At 36.8% G+C, this 21314-nt stretch overlaps 2 protein-coding genes across 2 annotated transcripts; both read left to right on the top strand.

Annotated features, from left to right (window-relative positions):
- Positions 1 to 1407: 1407 nt before the first annotated feature.
- Positions 1408 to 3121, top strand: LOC143539200 (uncharacterized). Its single transcript, XM_077032582.1, has 3 exons — positions 1408 to 1754; positions 2038 to 2413; positions 2510 to 3121. The coding sequence occupies exons 1-3, from the start codon at positions 1408 to 1410 to the stop codon at positions 3119 to 3121; spliced, it is 1335 nt and encodes a 444-aa protein (XP_076888697.1).
- Positions 3122 to 4009: 888 nt separating this feature from the next.
- On the top strand, positions 4010 to 4591 carry LOC143539199 (uncharacterized). Its single transcript, XM_077032581.1, has one exon. The coding sequence runs from the start codon at positions 4010 to 4012 to the stop codon at positions 4589 to 4591; it is 582 nt and encodes a 193-aa protein (XP_076888696.1).
- The last annotated feature ends 16723 nt before the right edge of the window (positions 4592 to 21314 follow it).

The raw sequence follows: 21314 nt of genomic DNA, 5'->3' as shown, positions 1-21314 counted from the left end.
ATTATAGAGGTGAACACTGTGTTTCTCCAAATTTAACCATGAACGGTAACATTTTCTCTCTCCTCCTCTCACAACAACTTTTAACCATCTCTAAAAAATGAAGACTCCCCTCATATTATTTAGAGAATGGAATGAAAATGCTCTAATATATACATATATACACTAGTGAGATATATTACAGAGTAAAAAGGTTCATATAAAATGGTATTAGGTTTAACTACACAAATATATACATATATATATATATAGGAGTGATATTTTGAGAACTTGATGAGTTGTAAGAACTTTAAGAACTCAATTTTGGACCACACATTTAATTAAATGAGTTTGAATATGTGGCTGAGATTAAATTTAATTAAAAAATGAATCAGGATAGAGAATAAGTATTTTTGATAATTACACAAGTTTAAATGTTAGTTACACATGTGTAATAAGTCAATTCGGTGTGTAAAAAATTACGGTAATTTTTTACACATTACTTATTCTTACGTATTACACATGTGTAAAAAAAATTCAAAAAAAAATTTTTGTTACGTTGAGTTCTTTCGAGTTCTTAAAGCTCAAAGCGGTTCTCAAAAGAAATCAATCATAAATATATATATATGGAGGATAATTTGAGAACTAGTTAACATAAACTTTAAAAACTAATTACAACAACATATTCTATTAATTGTTTAAATTTATTGGTTTTGAATAAACTACATTAAAAAAATTAAATTTTTAGAGAAATAATATTATTTAATGATGTAAGTTTATTTAATTTTTTGTGGAACAAGACTTCACAAAACCTTATCGTCTCGTGGCATTTTCCGAGAAGTTAAAGTTTGTCTCGCGCATTGCCACGGCTCTGTTCCCGGTTAACGTGAAAATCCCTACTAACTTAAGGAAGTATGATGGAATGTCTGATCTAAGCGATCACTTGCTCAATTTTGTGGCAGTAGGTGGACTTAGTGGTTGGACCCTCCCGTATTGGTGCAACATGTTCGCGTTAACGTTGACTGGGGCAGCGAGTGAATGGTTCGAAAATTACCTGATGGGCAGATTAAAAGTTGGGATGATCTGGTGGTTAAGTTCTCTCAACATTTTAGTCAACAAAAGAAGCATACTCGAGATCCATCTGAAATTCTAAGACGTCGTTAGGCGGGACAATGAGTCTATTGAAGACTTCATCTCTCGGTTCAATGACGAAAGTTTAAACATTGGAGGAATTAGTGAGGACATGCTAAGGTGAGCCTTCGCAAGAATGTGCGGAGCAACGCTTTGATATGGTGCTTAACTGGTAAAGATGGAATGCCTAAATCATGGGACGAGATAATGTCTGCCGCAAAACTTTTTGCGCGGACAGAAAAGACTTAGGGATCTGAAAGCCCTAAACAAACAAGTAAGGTGGAGTTCCAAAGTGCACAGATGAACAATCCAGCTAAAGGATCAATTTGGTCTAGACTTCAACCTTCAGCGAAAGCTTCGAAGCAACCAGATGCAAGAACGTTAGTTGGCAACAAAAACAAAGCAAGTACTTTCACACAGACTAGCAACAGTTGGACCCAACTAACAAAAACTCCCTCAGAAATCCTAACCACAGAAAATGTGAAATTCAGAAAACCTCAACCGCTCATGAAGAAAGCACATCTCAATCCCAATAAGCATTTCGTGTTTCACGACGATATTGGTCATCATACAGATGAGTGTGTTACCTTGAAGAATGATATTGAAGCCGTAGTTAAATCTGGAAAATTAGAACACTTGATAAAAATGTAAGACAAGGGGCCCACAAACCTCCCATACAAGTCAATCTTGGCCCGCCTAAAAAGCAATTCAAGGATTTGAACGTCCATATGATTCAAGGTGGACGAGTCGGTGGGTACAAAAGGCGAGAGTTTGATGAAGAAGAATGGAAGAATGAACCCGTAATATTCCCGCGAGTTAAATAGGGCCCATGTAATAAGAGTTCGCTGATAATCACTACTCTGATCGGTCATTACCGATCACAGTATGTTTTCATTTATACTGGAAGTACGTTGGATGTAATGTATGAAGACAATGTTTTGAGCAACTGGACGAGGAAGACAATGCGAGATTGAAGCCCATTCATGCGCCAGTATCTGGATTCGGCTTTGAAGTGATGCATCCGCGAGGGTTGATCTCTTTTTGCGTCACACTAAGCGATAGGACTCACTCGCGAACCGAGGATGTCGAACTTCTAGTCTTTCCAGCCAAGTCAAAACACGACATAATTCTTGGACGAGAAGCAATCGGTGATTTCAATGCCCACCCGTCTACGGCTCATGGTGCGGTAGGAATTCCTACCCGCACTGGAGTAGCAATGATACGTGTAAACAAGCATTATTTCACGACAGAGAGTTCAAAGCCGATTAAGATCTCGAAAAAAACAGAGAGAACTGAGCCAGAGAAGGTGGGTGTTGAATAAAGAATTTTTAGATCAGATAGTCACAATTAGTCCCGCTATCTCTGAGATAGTAAGGACGTTTTTTAAACATTTGTTTACAAGAAACATGGAAACCTTTTCTTGGCAACCTCCGGATATGGCAGGTGTTCCGAGAAAGGTGGCGAAACACAAATTGCGGGTAAATCCAGCATTTACCCCAATTGTGCAGAAAAAAAATGGAAGATGGGCCCCGAGCAAACAAGGGCTATGAATGAGCATGTTCAAGATCTATTGAATGTTGGGATCATTCGAGAAATTCAGTACCAAACGTGGGTGGCGAATCCGGTCATCGTTCCTAAAAGAAATGGGACATGGCGGATGTGCATAGACTTTAAGAATTGGAATAAGGCATGTTCGAAATATTGTTATCCGTTGCCAGAGATTGACTTAAAAGTTGGTGCGATAGCACCTTTCAAGTTCAAATGCTTTCTTAACGCTTACAAGGGTTATCACCAGATCCGCATGGCAGCGAGTGATGAAGATAAAACCGTGATCGGCGCTGACCAAAGCACATTTTTCTATAAAATGATGCCCTTTAGACTAAAAAACGCGGGTGCCACTTATCAGGGTTTAATGGATAAAGCCTTCAAAGAACAAATCGGGCACACTTTAGAAGTGTACATGGACGATTTGGTGATAAAGAGTATAGAGGAATCAGATGTTGCGGGACATTGAAGAGACATTTAATACCTTGAGAAGGATTAACATGAACCTTAACCCCAAAAAAATGTTCTTTTAGAATGGAGGAAGGAAAATTCTTAGGTGCGATTGTCATGGGTGAGGGCTTCAAGGCAAACCCAGATAAGGTCCAGGCAGTCTCCCGCATGCCTTCACCTTCTTCCCTCAAGGAGGTACAAACGCTAAATGACAGATTGGTGGCCTTGAACAGATTTCTAGCCAATCATGCGGCTAAATATTTTCCCTTTGTGTCAACACTAAGAAATTGTCTAAATAAAGCACACTTCAAATGGACCGTGGAAGCAGAATAAACATTTTTGGAAGTCAAGAAATGCTTAATGGACTAACTTACCCTGATTGCGCCACAAGCGGGAGAACCATTGACTCTATACCTTTCAGCATCTGACATAGCTGTTGGGGCAGTACTGTTGACGGACAGGAAAAATCTCCGAAGACCGATATATTATCTCAGCAGAACGTTGATCGATGCGGAAACCAGATATTCAATGCTTGAAAAATTAGTTTTGGCATTGGTTTATGCAACAAGACGTCTTTGCATATATTTTCAGGGACATCCAATGAACGTCCTGACCGGATACAGACTGAAGAGTGTGTTAAGAAAGCCAGAACTATCAGGGAGATTAGCAAAGTGGGCCATCGAGCTTGGAGAACATTCAATTGATTATAAGCCAACACCCGCAATCAAATGTCAAGTTTTAGCAGACTTTGTCACAGAAGTCCCGCAAAGTAAAGAACAAGAATGTTTGATGGATCAGCAAACTCCCACACCACTTGAGCAGGACCAAGTATAGTCATTATTTACTAACAGTGCATCCAGTGGTGAGGGGTCAGTTGCGGGTCTTAGGTTGGTCAACCCCGAGGATCATGAGTTTACTTACGCCATCAGGTTGGATTTCAAAAGCACCAATATCGAGGCGGAATATGAGGCTTTCTTGGCAGGTTTTCGGATTGCCAAGAAACTGCGGGGTGAAACATTTGGAAGCACGAGTGGACTCAATGCTAATAGCGGGACATATCAACGGGTCATATGAGGCAAAGAATGATGTAATAGCCTCATATTTGGCACAAGCGAAAGATCTACTCCAATTCTCGTCTTGCAAAGTAATTCACATAAAAAGAAGCGAGAACAAGTTTGTGGATGCTTTAAGAAAATTAGCTTCCACTAATTTCGAACACTTTGCACAGGATATCCGCATGGAGGTTCTTGACCATCCATCTGTACCTCAGCACCAAGTGATGGTCATACAAACGGGACTTGAGTCTTGGATGACACCGATTCTCGCATATCTGTCATCTGTGACACTCCCGATTGAAAAAGCAGCGGCCCATAAGATCCGGCACAAAGCCTTGAATTATCAAGTTCAAAATGGAGTATTGTATCGTCGGTCATTCTTGGATCCGCTCATCAGATGTGTGGACGCAGAAGATGCCCCTATTACTTGGTAAGAGAAATGCATGAAGGAATCTGCTGTCTACATGCGGGACCAAGGATGGTTGTCGCCAAATTAATGAATGCGGGCTACCACAGGCTGGAAATGAATATGGACACAATTAACGAAATCAGGAAATGTGACTCATGCCAGTGCCATGCTCCCAATACGTTAAGGCCCAAAAACGAGTTAGTACCAGTAACATCTGCATGGTCGTTCCAAAAATGGGCAATCGACATAATGGGACCATTCTTAGAAGCTCTGGGATGTGTCAAATTTCTAATCGTGGAAATAGATTATTTCACCAAGTGGGTTGAAGCCAAGCCGGTAGCCTCCATTACGGACGCAAGTGTAAAGAAGTTTTTATGGGAATTCATTATTTGCCGCTTTGGTTTTCCGCAGACCTTAGTCACTAATAATGGAACTCAGTTTGCGGATAATGGGTTACAACAATGGTTAAAAGAGCTCAAGATCAGCCAAATGTTCATATCTGTAGTTCACCCGCAGGCCAATGGGCAGGCAGAAAGTAATGTTTTGAAACCCGGTCCGGCCGGTCGGACCGGTCCGACTGGGACCAGTACCATTACCGGTCCGGGTCATGGTGTTTGACCCGTTTTCTAATAGCCCGGGCGGTTCTTGCGGGCGACGATCGGACCAGACCCGGTGACCCGCCGGGTGAACCGGCAAAAGCATATCTTAACGAAGGTTGAGACACACAAAAACACAAAGCATTCTTTGATTTAAGATCTGGATGGCTCAATCGAGCCCACCTTTGCGAGTCGACGTTAGGAAGTGAAATAGACACCAAACAGTCGGCGTCGAAGGCAGTGGTGTCGATTTTGAAATGTCGAAAAAGTGATCGGAAATCTCAAATTAGTTGCCGCCGGCGAGCTCTTAATAGTGGTTGATGGCCGACCAAATTTCTTTAGACATACATTATGTATCTCAATCGCCGTTCTTACTTCATCGTGCACCGTTAGTTCGTCCCCGTTGTTCTGCATCTCTGGATCGTGTGATGTTTCATATTGAAATGCAAGAGAGAAAAAGTATAAGAGGGAACATAATATTATTTCTTAATTCAATACATAAAAAGTGGTTAGTTAATATGTGGCTATTCATTAACTCAAACATGTGGCCTGATGAAGTAGAAATGACTTCTTAATAGACTACGATATATTAAACCACAAAAGAAAATTAACAATATAAACAAATAAATGATAATTACCAATTTAAATATACATATAGTAATGGTAATTATATATTAAAGTATTTATGATGTCATCCATGTCAAACACCGGTCCGCCCTACCGGGTCAGTCCGACCTTTGACTCGTTAAGAAGTATGGGTCGATGTCCGGGCCGGGTCTGAAAACATTGATGGAAAGAGCTAACAGAACCATCAAGGATGGGATTAAGTCAAAGTAGGGGACCAATCGAATGGGATGGGTTGACGAATTGCCTCATGTACTGTGGGATTTTAGAACCCAAAAGAAAACGAGCAGTTCAGAAACACCATTCAGCCTAACCTACGGAACTGAAGCCATGATACCCGCAGAGATTGGGGTCCCAACCGCAAGAACAATGTTCATTGTTGATAATGAAGCAGAATTACGTTTGAACCTAAACCTCCTTGAAGAAAGACGAGAGCTGGCAATAATTCGTGAAAGCAATTACAAGCGCCAACTTCAAAAGTATTATGACGAAGGTTCAAATCTGCAAGTTCCATGCGGGAGATTTTGTCTTCCGCAGTAACGAAGCATCAGGACAAGAACCTTTGGGCAAGTTAGCTCCAACGTGGGAAGGGCCGTATCGCATAAAAGAAGTATTATCAAAAGGCGCCTACAAATTAGAAAGATTAGACGGAACTGAAATCCCAAGAACTTGGAACGTTGCCCAGCTGAAAAAGTGCTACATTTGAAGATTTGAAAGATGTTTTTACTTTTGGGCCTGCGTGCCACCCATAGTTAACTACAAATGTGTAAAATACTTTCTTGTAAATTAGCTTACGTGCCATCTTTATCCAAGTAATCGTTCTGTCGCAATATGTCTTATATAAATTGTGTATATTCCTGGTCTACGTGCCAAAAGTGACCCGCATGTCATAAAACTTGTATTCCTGGATTGCGCACCATAAGTGACATGCGTGTCATTAAACTTTCATTCTTGGTCTGCGTGCCAGAAGTGATCCACGTGTCATAAAACTTATATTGTTGGGTAATCCTTTATTGATGTATAAGAAGATTTTAAAGCTAGCACTTATATTATTTATAATAAATAAGACAAAGTACAGAAGGAATTAACACTTCTTATATAAAATTAAAAGAGGGATTACAAAAGAAGATGGGTACAAACGATTTCCTCAAAATAAGTACATAACGCTACACTACTAGGTCTTGAGTAGTAGTACCGTCTTGATCTTGTGTGGGAGGAGAATCTGGTTTTGGAGAGGTTGGAGGAATAGAGACATCATCTAAGGACCCGCTCAGGAATTCCTTCAAACGCTGGACTCCGTCTTCAGCCTCGGAAAATTCCGGGATCATACCTTGAAGAGGGAAAGTTAGATCATCATATGCCTTCATCTTCAAACGGTACTCCCTTTCCACGTTCAGGCCATGAAGAGGGTGCTCTTCAAGTGGACGTTAGATCTTCATAAATTCAATGCCTTCCTCAAACCAAATCTTGCGGCTAGTTCGAGTAGAGGCATTGAGTAGTGAAGCAAGACAACCACCCAACTTCTGCCCTTCTTTGATGTAGTCAATGACCTGTTAAGAAACGAAACAAGTTACGCATCTAGCAATAACAGAATGATAGCTGAATTATCAAAGAGACGGTATATTACCTGAGCGAGACCCTCAGTCATTAGCCATTGCCTCACCTCCTCCTCCTTTTTGGCCCGCTCTTCCATTGCTCGATATCCATCGGCAAGTTGGAAGTTATCTTCAGTCAACTTTGCGGCGCGTTGCTCTAACTGTTTTTGAGCTTCCGCGAGCGCAGCATGGGCAGCTGTAAGGCTCTCCGACTTCTTCTCCATCTCCTCGGCCTACTCCTTGCGCAGCAGGTCCTCTGCCTCATATGATTGAAGCATATTACCATGGTTGGTAATCTGATTCTCCAAGGCAGTGTTGGCCTCCAAGGCATTCACCAGATCCTCATTCTTCCACCTGACTCCCTCGCGGGCAGCAGCAAGAATGGCGTTCTATTTTTTACACGCATCCTCCCATGAGCGCGAAGTTGCCGCCGGCCTATCCTTCTCCGCTTGGAGGGCGATCTCAACATCCTTCAGCCTCCACTTTGCAGTGTTGGCTTCCGCATGCTGGACATCCACAGTCTTCTTGGCGTGCTCCGTCTGGCGGGTCATTTCCCCCCACTTCTCCTCCATGGAAAGCCACTCCCTAAATATTTCTTTCCCGCAAGCCACAGTGTTGGCTTGGACAACATTGTAGGTGTGAGCAAGATCGTGGCGTGAACGACCACGTTGAAATGCATGTTCCGCGGGAGGAATTCCAGAACTGAGAAACTCAGCATAGATTTTCCTTTCTGTAATGTGTGACCCTTGGATTAAGGTCTAGCGGGGTATGTGCAGGTGGTCGTCCTCCCCAGGATTCGCCGTCCGTAGTAATCAGCATCAAAAGGACGATGAAACCTTCTTGATTCCGAAGACTGGGATGTCCCTCCACCACCCGGTTGGTGTGGAGGTGAAGAAGAGGTAAAATATGGAGGAGAAGGTGAAGATGCATGCGGGGACTCCTGCACCTTCGGTCCCGCAACATGACGAACAGGTTCTTTCCCATTAGAACATGATGCTTCAGCGGCAATAATAATAACTGGTAGAGTCGATGGTGGCTCTTGACTAGTTACACCCCGATCATGTGTAAATGTCCTTTCTGCTAAAACACAACAGAGTATATTAGGACTTACTATACAGGGGAAGTAATTATCGAAGACACATGCGGAGTTAACAAACTTACTTGGCGATGACCGCATGGCGTCCTCCTTTACCAGGTCCTCGAGACAGACCTTCCTTGACTTTTTGGACCCGGCCGCCCGCCTCTTTTTCGTTGGTTCCTCCACAGCATCGGCCTGGCTGCCTTACGCGTCGCCAGACTTGAGGAACATTGTTTCCTCTTCTGCTCAAGATTTGCTAGAGCATGCATTACAGCCGATGTTTCAGAAGTATCATCGGAACAATATTCTTCGCGGGGCGATGATTCGTCAATTGAAGACAGAAGTACAATCACCCCGTCGGAAGTTAAAGCATTTAATGGCCGCGGGTTCAAGGAATCCACACATAATTGGAATATCGCTTCAGACACCACTGGCTCAGAACGCACCGTCTTGGGAAAAAGAAAATGATCTTGTGTCTTATCCAGGATGGGCAATTCCTTTACATCACGGATACGCTTCTGAGCGCATCCCACAGTCTTCTCCAGCAGGGCATCAAGAATTGACCCCTCACCAGAAGGAATACAAAACAAAGTAAATCAAAAGACACGAAAATAAAATATGAAAAATATAGAAGCTTACTTTCATCCGCATTCTAGAAAAACGGCTCCAAATCTGGATATGACAATAAGCGGCTCATACCAGCCCACACAAGGGCTTCCTCAAGGATGGCCCGCATCGGCGTTGGCTTCTGAATCAGCGTCCTGAACCACTTTTGACCCTCAAAGTGGGCAATGTTCAGGTCCGGAAGCCTCTCATTGGCCGGACGACGAACCATTGTGATTGGGATCACGTCTTCCAGCTTCCAGAAAAACGTCTTCCTCCAATCATAAGCACTGCGGGGAGATTCAGTGCCTATAATCCTCTTGGCCACAGTGGCACAATTAAACCACCCGTCGCGGCCATGCATTTTGTAAAAAACTGAAAATTTTTCAACTTTGGGCACAATGATGTTTGCCCCACAAACGAATTCGAAGTGGCGAATTCGCATCAAGCCGAAGGGATAGACCTGTGACAGGTGTATCCCATGGCCGGACAAAATATTGCCTAGGAACTTTGTTATCGGAACACGAAGATTCCCGAACGAAAAACATTCGGCGTACACAATCATTTTACCGGCCGGAGGCTTGTCAACAGTTGAACTGGCAACTGGAAATTCCGGTTCCCATTCGGGCGCTATACTGTACGTCGTTATGAGTTTTTCAAAATCCGATTGCTTCCAACTTATCTCAACCGTCTCTATATACTGTGAAGGGGTTTTCTTGTCACCGGCCATTATGTCGGAAGGTAGAGGAAAACAGCGAGCAATTATGAACATACGTCTATGATAGATCGGACTCTAGAGAGAAAATAGAAGAAGTTGAAGATTCAAAGGCGATGAAATATCAACAGTTACCCTAAATACACTATTTATACCCATCGCAATTAATGTGATGTGAAGGTTACAGTAGAGAGAGAAAATGAAGGGGCTAGTAAGAATGTGACACGTCACGCGGGAAAAACGAAAAAACAAAAAAGAAGGTACTGCAAGGTACAGTGATAGCCGTCATAAACGTCACATCAACAGTCAGACGCCTGCAAAGCTGTCACATCGTCCTTTCTCATGTATATCCTTAACAATAAATATCTCCACAAAGCACACAAAAATTCAAAAATCCCCATAAAATATCTGAAGTCCAAAATTTCACCCGCGTAGAACTCCACGCGGAAGAAACAATGGAATGGGGGACTTATAGAGGTAGGGTAGCAAAACGACCCAAATACACACAACGGACCATCCGTGGATCATTCAGGACTTCCTCAGAAGCCATCCGCGGAACGTTCCCATCACTCGCATAACTCAAGTCAGCGGAAGATTAAGAATAAGTTCTATAGACCACCTTCGGGTCGATCACGACGTCCTCAGATGATATCCGCAGAATATCCCGTCCACGCGTGAAAGTGACTCGAGGGTGACGTTAGAGGGACAGTTGTAACTAACTTCCTTCTAAAAGATTTACAAAGATCTTTCCTTAGAAAACACGTGATGCAACAGCCAATCAGAAAAGGACAGCTGACAAGGTTGTTATAACCGTGCACATGGCCAATTAGTCTGTCCTATCATATGCGGAAACGTGTCCAGGTTGTTACGAAAGCATCTTCTAGAAAGGGACAACTGTACCAATAGTATTCCCTAATCCTTCGGCTATAAATGCCTCCGTCACCTTCACAAGGTATTCATTCACTCCCCACTTATTACTCTAAATACTTTAAAGTATCTTTCTCTCTTTCAGAACTGTACTTATTCTCACGTCGTATGGTGGTTACGGGAAGATCCCCCTCCCCCTCTTGTCCTTCCTGTAACGAGCTCGTCGTGGTTGTTTTGCAGGTTTCCGTCATCGGACTTGTAAGATTGGACTCGTGTAATTGGATTTGAAGATACCCGACCCGTATCCTGTGGATTCATTAATCTAACTCCTCAAGGATTAGATCCATATTTCTTCAGGTAGATTAATGCATTCCCTAATTCAAACTTTAATAAAAGCCCATATTATTTATTTTATTTGTCTTTCTTTTATTTAAAAAACATAATTTTAATTAAAAAACATTTTTTATATACAAATATTTTCGATAGATGTATAGTATTATGAGATCAAGCAATACACAAATAGCATAAATTACTGAAGTTACATCTACACAAATTACACGAATAACCCAATTACTATACAAATAACATAATTTACCCAAATTACATCACTATCAATTACACAAATTACTACACAATATACAGGTGACATAAATTACTCATACATCTACACCAATTACATAAATTACATAAATTATTAATTACGTATACTACATAAAGTACATTAATTTACATAAATTATCGCTGTTTGAATATTTTGTATTTAGTATGTGTAAATAAAAACACACACTTTAAGAAAACACAACTTAGCAAAACTTAAAAAATATGAAAAAAGTGTGATAGGCATGTTAAATACATTCTACTCTGACTTTATTTTTGGTTTGGAAATTGCATCTAAACAAATAAAATAAAATATTTTTATACTGTAGTTTGTATTAAAATGTTGTTAATTAAAAACGGTAAATAGATATTTCCAATTAGAAATAATTAAAATTTGTTTACATTTAATGTTAACATCAAGATAAAATTTTTACTTAGGAAAATTTTCTTTTATTCGAGAATCCTTTTAATCACTTTTAATCTATGCAGTCGATATCGTCGATATATCATCGATATACCAGTGATATATCGGTTGTTGGTTCATTGGCGATATATAAATCAGAATATTGGTTCAGTATATCGGTACTGATAATATCGTCGATATTGACCAATATTGGACAAATATTTGAACGATATATCACCGATATTCCCGATATCAGTGTTTTAAGTCTTAATTATCAACTTTTAGTGTTCAATGTTAGTGTTTTAAGTTTTAATCAATTCTTACTTGCTACGATTGTTAGTGTTTTGCAATTTGCAAAAGGTTATTTTGTTAATGGTAGGAGACTATACAGAATTATTAGTGTTAAATTGCTATATATATGAATTTACATAATATTAAAATTATCGATATCCCATCGATATCTCACTGCGATAACCGATATCTCATATATCCGCCCATGACTGATATCCCATATTTTCCGCATTAAATACTTGGCTTTAACTGGAATATATATTCATTATATATATATTAAAAACCAAAAGATTCCACACTCACAAATTTACTATTCATCATATATACAAATTTTTTAGCTTGATGTACACTTTTTATAAATTATTACACTAAGGTTTGATTTCTCAAACTTTTGTCACAAACTTTTAACGCTTTTTAATTGTGATACCATAGTTTATGGTTTTATGCAATTTTTTTTGCTGCATTCTTTTCAATTTCTTAATTGCAACACTTTTCCACTTTCAACTTTTGTCATCAAATATTTTTGTGGTTGTATCGTAACGAACCGATAACGATCACGTTCCCACCGCAACACGAAGACTTATATCAACTACAAAGAGTGGGTTTTGATTTTTTCGATAGACATTAAGGTTTATTTAAGAATCAAGTTTGATCCGTTGTAACGCGCGAAGCCTTCAACTTGTTGTTTTTAATTAACAACGTGAAAGAATACAAATTTAACAATTTTTAAGAAGTTTATTTTGGGATAATTCAAGTTGAAACATATAAAATTATTATATATAAAAATAAGTTTGTTGTAGTGTTTTAACATAAGAGTGAGAGAAACAATATGTTTATGTTACCATTCTACCCCTCACTAAATATGAGCCACATATTGATTGTAAAAGTTAACTAATCACAACATTTGATTAATATGATCAATAAGTATGATTGATTCTAAAGTTTTTAAAACTTAATTGAGGTTTATGTGAGAACTATTTTGAAATTGAGAATTTTAAGAATTATTTTAGATCACGAAAAATTTAAAAATTAAAAAAATCATAAAACAAAAAGTAAAAAAGTAAAAAAAAAAATCTTATTTATCATTCCGGTTTCTTAAAGATAAAAAAACGTCTCGGTTTAGCTAAATTATACATATATGTACATACATGTTTTTTTATACACATATGTACAATTTTAAGGTAAATGATAATGTGCATATGTGTACTTTACGCAACTAGAGATTAAATTAAATTATACACATGTGTATAATATGAAGTTTGTTTTTTTATGAAACCGAAATGAAATATAAAAATTTTGGTTTTTTTTACTTTTAAAAAATTTTTGTTTTATAGTTTTTTTAAATATTTCTAGAAGTTCTTTTAGTGGTCTAAAATTGTTATCAAAGTCTCAATTTTCAAATGGTTCTTTTAGGATCCTTACCATATATATATATATATATATATATATATATATATATATAGAGAGAGAGAGAGAGAGAGAGAGAGAGAGAGAGCAATGTTATAATAAGAAGTTAACTTTTCCTAAAAAGTGTAGAAAATGTTTTTCACCATTAGATCTAATAAATCACACCGAACAATAATATATATAAATATATATATATATATATATATATAGCAAGATTATAATAAGAAGTAGATTTTTCCTAAGAAGTGTAGAATGTTTCACCATTAGATCTAATAAAGCACACCGAACAATAAACACATTGCAAGTAAAATAAAAAACACACGACACAATAAACACATTTTCCATATCCACTGTAAGATCAACAAATCTAACGCATCAGATTACTTCTTACACTTTTTAGACACACTTCACTTCTTATTATAACATCACCCTACACACACACACTATGGAAAGAATAATTAAAAGAAAATATCTTTATTTTTCTAAAAGCATGTGAGGTAGGGGTGTTCAAAGTCCGATATCTAAACTTCGGATATCCGAACCTTTCAAATAGTGGATTTCACAATCCGAAACCGAAATTTCAAATATCTATAGTTTGGATGTCCAATAGGATAGTGAACTGGATATCCGAAAAATCTGAAAACTTAATAGATATAAAAAAATGAAAGAAATACTTTTAAATATCATATCCCAAAAATTGTCCGAAATATCCAAATAATTATCCAAAGCATTCAAAAATTATCCAAAAAATCCTAAAATTTCTAAATAATGTTTAAATTTTCGAAATCGCTACCTGAATCTGAATCCAAAAATTCGGATATCCAAATTTTTGAATATTCATATTCGGATAGTGAACCGGATATCCGAAAAATTTGAAAAACTTAATAGATATAAAAAAATTAAAGAAATACTTTTAAAAATCATATCCGAAAAATTGTCCGAAATATCCAAATAATTATCCAAAGCATTCAAAAATTATCCAAAAAATCCTAAAATTTCTAGATAATGTTGAAATTATCGAAATCACTACTTGAATCTGAATCCGAAAATTCGGATATCCGAATTTTTGAATAATTCATATTCGAACTTTCAAATATTTCAAATTCGGATTCGGATTTGGATTTGGATTTTTTAAACACCCTTATGTGAGCTCTAAAGTAGTGATGGAGGTGATATGATATAAGTCAAGTTCTTGAATTAGTTTTCATAATATTTCAACACCTCATACAATAGAGGACGAGGCACCCATATGGGTAGAGTGGATTGCTTCCAAACCACATTGCAACACCAGCTCATCCCCATGTGGCTAGGGTGTATGGCTTGATTTCATGACATATGTTAGCCACGTAAATTTGATTCCATGATAAAGGTTGGATAATTAAAATGAATTAACAATAAATTTATTACATATGTGGATAGGTGATGTCAGTTATTTTGAAGTTTGTGGGTACTTAAGGGTGAAATAAGGTGACAGTGCAGGATTGGCCAATGCATGGGTGGTACTGATGAATGTCATTTTCCCCCTAATACTATGATCAGTCATGATAACACATGAAGACTTTAAAGTTATTGGTGGAAGACACATGTCAAATATTTAGATGCCACAAATCCTTACTATTTGACACATGTTGAATACTTAACACTATAAGTCTATAAATAAAAAATTAGAGTGCTCAGTTGATTCATCAAAAACTTGGATCTAATTTCATTCCCAAATAAAACAGGGTCTCTTACCAAGCGTTGCTTTGCTTACAAGTAGTCTGGCCCTCGTGTCTAGAAAAACTTGACGATTCAGGTTAGGTGTAAAAACATATAATCATCGACTCATATTTATCTGTTAAGCTTATTAAAGTCTGAAACAATAAACAGAGTATAGTTGAACCAAGACTTCAAATATCGGTCAGGTGAGTACGTTTAACTTTTTCAGACGTTAGTACGTCCAACTCTTGTTTTTTATACATAAACATTTTTAAATATCAATTATATTTTTTAAAAAGGTTTGATGGACTTGGGTGCATATATAACATCCCGTCTATAAAAGATTTATGAAAAATGTTTTTCTAAACTCTTCTCAAATAATTAATAAATGATTCATTTCAAAGAGTCTACAAAACGGTTATGTGTAATCCTCCTAAAAATGTTCAAATACAAAGTAATAACATAAATTCAGACTAAAATACACAATTGTCTGGATCCTTACATATGTGGTAAGCAGTGGTCACACTGCAACCATGCGCTCGTTTGGGTCGTGTATATGTTTAAGAGGTTAACGATCATAGAAAGTACGTGTTTGATGTCGTACTGAGTGATAGAAGTTATTAATAATTGTAGTCTAAATAAATGTTGAAAACTGTTCATAAAGGTGTTTACTATTTATAAGCAAATTTGTATGCTTATCCCGCTTTAAAGGGTTAAGAGTTGAAAATATTTGCAAAGGGATTTAACTAAATCCTTAAAACGCTTTGACACTTGGAAATAACTAACAATGAGACAAAATGTACATACTCTCGTTTGAGACACATGTACATATAAGTGGTTGGCGATCCTAAGAAGCTGTTATTGTCCTACTAAATTGTTAAAAGTTATTGTCTGTTGTGATCTTAACGAATTATGAAAGCCTTTTATTGAGTCGATGTTACTTACCGGCATTAGCTGACATATATTTTCAAAAGAGTTTTCAGGTAATCAAAAATGGATGTATAGAGGTGGAAATGTCCAAAAGAGATAGAATATATGTAGACATAGCATATAGCTGATGCTCAGCTAAATTTTGTAAAAGAAATATATAAATACTTGTTCTAAATTAAGTGAAATTTTGTAAACACTACGGGTGTTTTATTCCCGGTTTGAAAATAAAGATATTTTATTGAAAGACTTTTGCTAAAAGAATGCAAATAGATGAATTGACAAAATCGATACCAACTATTTATCACAAGACTAGGCCCCTAAGACCGGATGTGACAATGTGAGGCCAACATCAACCATTTTAAAACTGCAAATGATCCTGAAAACGGCCATTCCTTTTCTTTCTGTGCTTATTATTAGAATTTGTTTTCTTTCATCACAAGGCCAAACCTCTCAGTTCTCACATATATATAGTATGCAGCGTAATGTTGATTTTATATAACATTTAGAATCCTAAGTTCTGAATAATGGGAGAGCAAAAGAAAGATGATTTTGCAAATTACGTATGTATAAAAGTTTATGTAATATATAGCTTTCTTTTTCTTTTTTATGCATTGGTAGTCCATATATATGTGTGACAGTGTGAGAGATTAAAGGATTTTTGGCTTACTAATACTAATGTGTGAATAGGATTTTGTCTTTAGAAGAGGTAAGGTTTATGTCCTATTATTATAAAAAGGAAATAATAGTTATAAAATATACTACTTTTAATAGAGAAAAGGCATTGGATCTTCAAATACCATCATGAATCTTCACATACTACTTTCCGTCTATACGGCCCGTATATGGCTACAAGCCACACATGACATGAGTTTTGTCAGGCTCTATTTGAGCTGTTGAAGTTGTATGCGGTTCGTATAGGGCTATATGTGATATATAGACTACAAAAAACTGTTTTTCCCACTGTACACATGTAAGTTATGCGTGGCCTAGAGGTGCACAAATCGGGTTTTTCAAATACCCGATTCCGGGTATGGAACCGGGTTTTGGTATACCGGGTATTGGAAAAATCGGGTATTGGCAATACCCAGATCGGGTTCGGGTTCGGATCCCGGTACTGTCTCTAAAAACCATACCCTGTGCATCGGGTTTGGGTCGGGTGTATAACCGAGTATTTGAATACCCTATCTCCGGGTATTGGAAAAACCCTACTTTCGGGTTTATTCAGGGTTTTTTTCAGGTATTTTTCGGATATAGATTGGGCTTTTTAAGAGGTTGCACTTTTAGGGGTATTTTTTGGGGTCTTTTTCAGCTATTTTTCGGGTAATTTTAGGTATTGATCGAGTATTTGATAAACCGGATTTCAGGTTTTGGAACAACCCGGTTCTGGTTTTCGGGGGTATTACTGGGTACAAATCGGGTCCGCGTCTGGGTACGAGTTTCGGTTCTAAAATGCATAACCTATCCGTACCCTAAGGGTAAGGTCAGGTACGGGTTCGGGTATTAATAAACCCGTGTTTAAAAAAATCGGTTCCAGATTTGGGTTTTTTGTGCACCTCTAGCGTGGCCTATACGACCCCTTTAGTCCTATATGAGCCATATAGATACGTACGGTAACCACTAGCCCCGATTCTAAGGTGTGTCGTGCCATGTAGGCGCCCGGCCAGGCACACTTTTCACAACTTTTTTAAAATATCCCGATGTGTTATATATATAATACCCCAACACTTATAAGCCCACTATGTTTATAATACTCAAACACATTTTAAACCCACTTTTTTTAATTAACCAAAAACTTATAGGCCCATTAAAAATTGAAAAAGACATATCACTTTTAATTAATAAATAAAAGTTAATAAAAAATAAAGAAAGAAATGAATGGCTAAGAAAGATTTAGCGGGTTGACGAAGACAGCTTTCGAGAAAATAGTACTAGAGAGCATAAACTGCGAAGAGTCGATTCACCAATTTCCTATCAAGAATGTTAGGAGATCTTCACAAATCCCTAGTTAACTATTAGCATATTCAGTATGTCATAAACTCAAATGAACACCATGATTTTTGCTAATTGTTATGTTTATTGTTATAACTTTAATCATCATATAAAAAATGTGTGTAAATTATTTAGTACATGAAGATTTAAGGGAAATATTCTTTTCAGCTCAGTCGAGTCAAGTGAATTCTTAGGGCCGGCTCTAGTAACCATGATAATGATACATGAAGATTACATCCCAACAAAAAAATCCGGCAAATCTTTATTAAGATATGCATATTTTATTGAGTTAATGGCCATTTTTGTCCCTGTGGTTTGCTACTTTAACCACTTCGGTCCAAAGTTTGAAATTTTGTCATTTTCGTCCTCATAGTTTTAAATATTAGCCAATTACGTCTCATCCGTCTAACGGCATCCAGCTATGCCGTTAGTTTAAGGGTATTTTTGTCTTTCTCCTTTTTATTTTGAGTTATTGGTCATTTTAGTCCTTGTGGTTTGATACTTTTGCCACTCCAGTCCAAAATTTGAAAATTTGTCAATTTAATGTTTAGTTTAATTCAGTTTTATTATAATTATTATTTTTTGTTTGTCTATAACCCTGAAGAGCATAATTCAAGCCCAAAACCATCGAGCAACCTCCAATACCGGTATGCATTTACTTTGTTGACACCATTAATCATACCCCCATCGTATTTAGTTTCTAGACATTTCCTAACCCCCCCCCCATGGTGGAATTCGGTGGTCAAGGTAATTCACTGAAACCGAATTGTACATAAAACACTAAAAATCGTTTCTTTGATTAATGTATAATAGTTGATTTTGACCCACATTTTCGTTACGATATGTTAATCTCTAAACCCTAACTATTATACATTAATCAAAGAAACGATTTTTAGTTTTTTTTCGTACAATTCGGTTTTAGGAAATTTCTTTGACCACTTTACCACTGAATTCCACAATGAGAAAGAGTTTATGAACCGTCTAGAAACTAAATACGATGGGAGGGGTATAATTAATGTTGTCGACAGATTAAATACATACCTGTTTTGGTTGATGCTCGATGGTTATGGGCTTGGATTATGCTCCTTAGGGTTATAGACAAAAAAAATTAAAAAAAATCTGAATTAAACTGAACATTAAATTGACAAATTTTCAAACTTTGGACTGAAGTGGCAAAAATATCAAACCACAGGGACTAAAATGACCATTAACTCAAAATAAAAATGAGAAAGACAAAAATACCCTTAAATAACGGCATAGTTGGATGCCGTTAGATGGATGTGACGTAATTGGCTAATATTTAAAACTATGAGAACGAAATTGTCAAAATTTCAAACTTTGAACTGAAGTGGCGAAAGTAGCAAACCACAGAGACGAAAATGGCCATTAACTCTATTTTATTTGATATAAAATGAAGAGGAAATGTGTGTGTGGTATGTTTGCTGTTCAAAAAAAAAGAAAAAAAATATGTAGGAACAGTTAGGATGCCAATTGGCATTGAGATGATTCAACATGATTGAAGGTCAAGGGGTAAAATAGGAAGATTAACTGGAATTTGAAAGCGGGCGCTCACCAAAATGGGACCCAGTGTAGGGCCCAATGGTGACCTGTGAAACCAACATCTTCTGACCTGTCCGTGAACAGATTATATTCCCACGTGGCTTAGCTGGGAAGGAGGTTAACTAACGGCAATCACGCCGTTAATTCAAATCACCACCTCCACCACATGTTATCAATCATTAGTTCATTACTTGACGACTTAATACCTTGGCTGCTTTACACTAATATTCACAGATAAAATATAAAAAAACTGTTATTGTGAAACTTATGTTTTATATTATCATTATCAGCAGGTTAAGACCCATACACTATATGAGTAGTTTATGAAAAAACTGAGTGAGTCAAGTCCCAAGATTAGACATGTCCCTATTAATAATACAATAATTAAATTAAAATAATGAAAATTATAAAAGAAACTCGTGTATTGCACGAGCTAAATAAATAACTATTTTTATAAAATTTCAGTAAATGTATATATTTTGACATACAGTTTTTTTTATAAAATATGAGAATTATAAATTTCAAATATTTGCGAATAAATAGAAAATAAATATTAAATCAACAATTTCTAAAGCATAAATTTTAAGAACCATAGGTATGCCAGAGCTGATATTTTCTTTTATTATCTTCCTTTTTATTTTCATAAGCCGTGTTAAATATTATTATCAATTTAATTAAGATAGGTTTAGAAATTGTGAGGCTTAACGTAATAATGACAAATGGCCAAATATTTAACCTTTTATTAAAGAGTATAGATACGTATGAAAGTATACGACGTAACAGTTTAATAATTTGGTTAGTGAATTTTGGTGTTAGAATTTTAGGGAAAATTCTCAAAATAAGTATTTTCATAAACAAGCTTCTAGTTTTAGGTATTATTTACAAGGAATATCATAAATGAGTAGTTTAAACTAGTCGTGACGACTAGATTCTTGGTTTCAACGAGTAGTTAGGCTAATAAAATTTCAAGGGCGAATATTTTGATGCACTAAACTTATTGGGACGACTGTTTTAAGTAAAAAAATAATTTGGACGAGTTTTTAATGAAATTTGGGTATTTATTTTTAATATTATATTATTATATTTAACTTTATTCATAATTAGTTTTCTTTAATAACTTTTAGAATATAAAGTTTTATTAAATCCAAGTACACCATTGAGACATGTTTTTTAATCTGCGTGTCGAAATAAATTTAATCAAAACCAAGTGGGTAAAAAAACCTTTGATATATACTTGGCTCGGTTTTGAATAAATATTATGTCCCATGTAGATAAAAAAAAAGCACGTTACAACAGTGTATTTGGATTTTAGTAAACTTTATGTTTTAAAAGTTATGAAAGAAAAATTAATTAAGAGTAAAACTAAATATAATGATAATATAATATTAAGAAAAGTAAAAACATTTTATAAAAGTCTCGTCTAAACTATTTTTTACTTAAAATAGTCTTCCCGGCAAGTTTAATGTTTCAAAATACTCATTCCTGAAATTTTTTTAGTCTAAAATAATCGTCCCAACCAGTTTTGAAAGCCAGTGGCGGACATACATACATAAAAGGGGTAGCCTCCCTACGGCTCAACCTTTTACCGGTAGTGTAAAAAAAAATTGGCTGATTTTCGTGTTTCGTTACCGCTGGAAAAGAAATAAACCGCTCGTCGCTCGAACTCGCTTGTCGCTCGCTCGGAAATTGCTCGGAAAATGCTCGCTCGTTTTTTCGCTCGATTGAAAATGAGCCGCTCTGCTCGGTTCGATTTGTAAACGAGCCAAGCAACGAGCAAAGGTCTGCTCGGTTCGGT

This window comes from Bidens hawaiensis, unplaced genomic scaffold (genome assembly GCF_021521415.1).
Source record: "Bidens hawaiensis isolate Kalapana, Puna unplaced genomic scaffold, B.hawaiensis_p1.1 tig00011824_1, whole genome shotgun sequence".
Lineage (NCBI taxonomy): Eukaryota > Viridiplantae > Streptophyta > Magnoliopsida > Asterales > Asteraceae > Bidens > Bidens hawaiensis.
This window is presented reverse-complemented; position numbering and strand designations above follow the sequence as displayed.

Excerpts from the sequence above, each read along its gene's own strand:
- LOC143539200 (XM_077032582.1), top strand. The coding sequence starts at position 1,408 with ATGAACAATCCAGCTAAAGGATCAATTTGGTCTAGACTTCAACCTTCA. Across the intron at positions 1,755-2,037 it reads TTAGAACACTTGATAAAAAT|ACAATGTTTTGAGCAACTGG; the intron begins GTAAGACAAGGG and ends TAATGTATGAAG. Across the intron at positions 2,414-2,509 it reads AGAGAACTGAGCCAGAGAAG|AAACATGGAAACCTTTTCTT; the intron begins GTGGGTGTTGAA and ends TTTGTTTACAAG.
- LOC143539199 (XM_077032581.1), top strand. The coding sequence starts at position 4,010 with ATGAGTTTACTTACGCCATCAGGTTGGATTTCAAAAGCACCAATATCG.